Source organism: Etheostoma spectabile, unplaced genomic scaffold, assembly GCF_008692095.1.
Source record: "Etheostoma spectabile isolate EspeVRDwgs_2016 unplaced genomic scaffold, UIUC_Espe_1.0 scaffold00008079, whole genome shotgun sequence".
Classification (NCBI taxonomy): domain Eukaryota; kingdom Metazoa; phylum Chordata; class Actinopteri; order Perciformes; family Percidae; genus Etheostoma; species Etheostoma spectabile.
The window spans coordinates 19,629-23,669 of record NW_022603550.1 but is presented as its reverse complement, the minus strand read 5'-3'; the positions used below and the strand labels follow the sequence as shown (position 1 = coordinate 23,669).

The window sequence follows — 4,041 nt, the reverse complement described above, 5'->3', positions numbered from 1 at the left end:
TGGTGCGTTCAGGGCGCTGTGCGTTCAGGGCGAGGTGCGTTCAGGGCGCAGGTGCGTCAGGGCGCTGGTGCGTTTCAGGGCGCTGGTGCGTTCAGGGCGTGTGTCCAGGTTGACCAGGTTTTGTTTGTCAATGGTGCGATCACTTCCCGTTGCCTTAAGATAGCAATACTCCCAGAATGCACCTGAAACACACTCCCTGTAAGACCAGCACGCCCAGAATGCACTGAACACACCTCCCTGTAAGACCAGCACGCCCAGAATGCACCTGAACACAACCTCCCTGTAAGACCAGCACGCCAGAATGCACCTGAACACACCTCCTGTAAGACAACACGCCCAGAATGTACCTGAACACACCTCCCGTAAGACCAGCACGCCCAGAATGCACCTGAACACACCTCACTGTAAGACCAGCACGCCCAGAATGCACCTGAACACACCTCCCTGTAAGACCAGCACGCCCATGGGCGCCCAGATGGACGCAGGTGGATTTGCTATAACAACTACGCGGGTGCTGGATTGTCCCCTTTAAGTTTTTATTTGAATTTGTTTAAAATCTGAAAGTGGTAGTGATTGTGCGTGGCCGCGGTTCTAAGAGTATTAATACGCTGGGAAGCGGAGAGTCCGTACCTGCGATGTTAAACAGAGCCTGCAGCCCCGAGGAGCACTGCCGGTTGACGGTGTAGACGGGTACGGTCTCTGGGAAGCCGCTGAAACAGAGACAGAGACGGGGACAGTGAGACTGGCTGGGACGGAGGGACCCAGGACGTCTGGGTGAATCAGAGATGGAGAGTCTGACCTGAGGAAGTGAGCCACCCGGGCCATCAGGGCGCCGGCGCCGGGCTGCAGCACGTTACCTGCAGACGGGTCACACAGGAAACAGAAATATTAGAAATATTAGTTAATCAGAATCAGGGCAGGAGGTCAACTTTGACCACCTGCCGTATTTTTAAATCCATATAAAATATATTTATATATAAATATTTCTGGCCTTATTATTTTTTTTTTAACCTAGGTAAGGACTACTAGCCAGTCAGGAGCAGAGTATGAGGGTCCTGACAGTACTAGGTAAGGACTACTAGCAGTCAGGAGCAGAGTATGAGGTCCGACAGTACCTAGGTAAGGACTACTAGCCAGTCAGGAGCAGAGTATGAGGCCCTGACAGTACTAGGTAAGGACTACTAGCCAGTCAGGAGCAGAGTATGAGGGCCTGACAGTACCTAGGTAAGGACTACTAGCCAGTCAGGAGCAGAGTATGAGGGTCCTGACAGTACCTAGGTAAGGACTACTAGCCAGTCAGGAGCAGAGTATTTGTAAACCCATAACATGCACAAAAAGAGAGATTTAACACAATAAAGGAAAGGGAAAAAGCATAATATGAGCCCTTTAAGCAGACTCTGTGGGTCTGGTTGGCGGGCTGGGGCCTGGACCCTGGACCCTGTCTCACCGACACACACGTCCCCCAGCTTGTCCGGTGAAAGTCCAACGTCCGTCAGCACGGCCGTCATGGCTGCACTCAGCAGCTCGTCCGGCGTGGTGTCCTGCAGAGAAGACGAGGAAGACGTCTGTTTTTCGGCCATTTTGTGGTTGTTTTCTTTGTCATTTTGGGACGTTTCTTAATTCTAATTTTCACAAATGACCCATGTTGTCCCCATGTTGTCCCCATGCTGTCCCCATGTTGTCCCCATGCTGTCCCCATGTTGTCCTCATGTTGTCCCCATGTTGTCCTCATGTTGCCCTCATGTTGTCCCCATGTTGTCTTCATGTTGTCTTCATGTTGTCCTCATGTTGTCCCCATGTTGTCCCCATGTTGTCCTCATGTTGTCCCCATGTTGTCCCCATGTTGTCCCCATGTTGTCCTCATGTTGTCCTCATGTTGTCCTATATCAATGTTCTTTTTAATTTCCCCAAAATAACATGATTGATTCCAACGCTCTTTGCCAAGTACAAATCTCTACTTTCATTAATTTTGGGTCTTATTCTATTTTATAGCATTGTAAAACAAATGGAAGTGTTGTTGAAATAGTGTTGAGTAAAAGTTGACATATTCCAGTCTGTGATTATCATCAACATCCATTCCTTTAATTTTAGTCTCAATAATTCCTAATTTCTGCTTTTCTAACTCAAACATTAGGTATAACTTCCTATAAATGAGGTTTATTGACCATAAATTCCCAAAATAACTGTAAACTAAAGTTAATAAGTCAGTGTTACGTAGTGTTGAAAAAAGGGACGAAACGTAAATAAAAAGTAAAAAAATGTTGATTTTCAATTTTGACGGGAAGACAACACGAGGGTTAAATATTAGTTTTTCCTAAAAATAATACTTATACTATAAAATATCACAAATATACTATATAATAAAATGTACTATAAAAAATCCCAATATATCGCCTTATGCACAGTATCAAAATATTATTAATATTATTATTATTATTATTATAAATGGGATTAATTTGCATCTTTCTGTTCATTCTGGGTCGTTTTTTAGTCGTTTATTTTTATTTTGTAACTTTGTGTTTATTTCTATTTTTATTATTTTATTTTTTAATAAACAGTATTAATAAATTATAAATTATCTCTGTGTGTTTTTTTGTCGTTATGTGTGTTTTTTTTAAATGTTTTGGGTCTATTTTCAGTCATTTATTGTTTCTTCGTGATTATTTTTGGGTGTTTTGTGTTAGTTATGTGTGTGTTTTTTAATTATTTTCTATCTATTTTCAGTCATTTCTAGTTTCTTTGTGCCCATTTTGAATCTTAATATTCATTCTGGGTCGTTTTTAGTCGTTATCCGTGTTTTTTTGAATTATTTTCAGTCATTTATTGTTTCTTTGTGATTATTTTGTATTATTTTGTGTGTTTTTTAATTATTTTCTATCTATTTTCAGTCATTTCTAGTCTTCGTGCTCGTGCTGGGTCCCTGAAGTAAACACTGCGTAGCTGTGTGTCCACGTGGTCCTTTACCGTGGGTTGGGGGGGTTTTCAGGAACATCCGGGCCCTCTGCCGGACCCGGACCTACCTTGAACGCGCCCCTCCTCGCCTTCCCGACGGCGGTCCTCCGGCCGTGGACCACCACCACGTCCTCCGGGCTGCTGCTGCGCGCGCAGCCGCACTCGGTCCTCCGTGGGTCCCGGGTGCGTTCAGGGGCCCCGGGGGGACACAGGTGGCCCGAAATGATCCGGATTCGGTGCATTACGCCGAGGAAGCAGCAGTTCGACGTGAGAGGTTCCGCAGCTGCAGGGTCCGGACTCTGGTCCCTCAGCTGTCAGACAACACATCCGGGTTGTTAGAGTCCCGACGGAAAGCGCGCAGGGACAAACTTCAGCGGTCCGCGAGACGCAAAGGGAGGCCAATCAGAACCCGGATCATGGCTGAAGTTATTAACCAGGTTGTTTACATAAAGTACATTTGCTCTGGTTTTTGGTTCATAAACATAAACACAGGAAGATGCCGAAAAACGTCAGAAAAAGTCGTACCTGAACCGGAGGGTGACGTAGGCCTACTATACTACTATACTGTGACTATTGTTTTCATATATATCATAGGATAGTATGTCAAAAAATCATAAAACGTCATAGGATAGTATGTCAAAAAATCATAAAACGTCATAGGATAGTATGTCAAAAAATCATAAAACGTCATAATATAGTATGTACACAAAGTCATAGTATAATATGTCGAAATAAAAGTCATAAAACAGTCATAGTATAGTATATCGAATAAAGTCATAAAAACATAGTATAGTATGTCAAAAAGTCATAAAAACATAGTATAGTATGTCAATAAAAAGTCATAAAAACATAGTATAGTATATCGAATAAAGTCATAAAAACATAGTATAGTATGTCAATAAAAGTCATAAAAACATAGTATAGTATGTCGATAAGTCATAAAAACATAGTATAGTATGTCGAATAAAAGTCACAGTATAGTATGTGGAGAAAAGTCACAGAATTCTATGACTTTTAAATAATTTCCCCTTTGGGGATCAATAAAGTATTTCTGATTCTTCCTACGACTTTTTTTCGTTATGCTATACT

The 4,041-nt window shown here is 42.7% G+C and overlaps 1 protein-coding gene and 1 long non-coding RNA gene across 2 annotated transcripts; both read right to left on the bottom strand.

The window, feature by feature from the left end:
- Nucleotides 1-127: 127 nt before the first annotated feature.
- LOC116678751 (uncharacterized) lies at nt 128-506 on the bottom strand. The gene is made up of 2 exons (XR_004329388.1): nt 431-506; nt 128-182 (listed from the first exon to the last, which is right to left on the bottom strand). It is a non-coding gene; the product is annotated as an uncharacterized LOC116678751 (long non-coding RNA).
- Nucleotides 507-550: 44 nt separating this feature from the next.
- On the bottom strand, nt 551-3,292 carry LOC116678750 (3-ketoacyl-CoA thiolase B, peroxisomal). The gene is made up of 4 exons (XM_032508495.1): nt 3,021-3,292; nt 1,448-1,541; nt 800-857; nt 551-710 (listed from the first exon to the last, which is right to left on the bottom strand). The coding sequence occupies exons 1-4, from the start codon at nt 3,192-3,194 to the stop codon at nt 551-553; spliced, it is 486 nt and encodes a 161-aa protein (XP_032364386.1). The 5' UTR covers nt 3,195-3,292.
- Nucleotides 3,293-4,041: the final 749 nt, after the last annotated feature.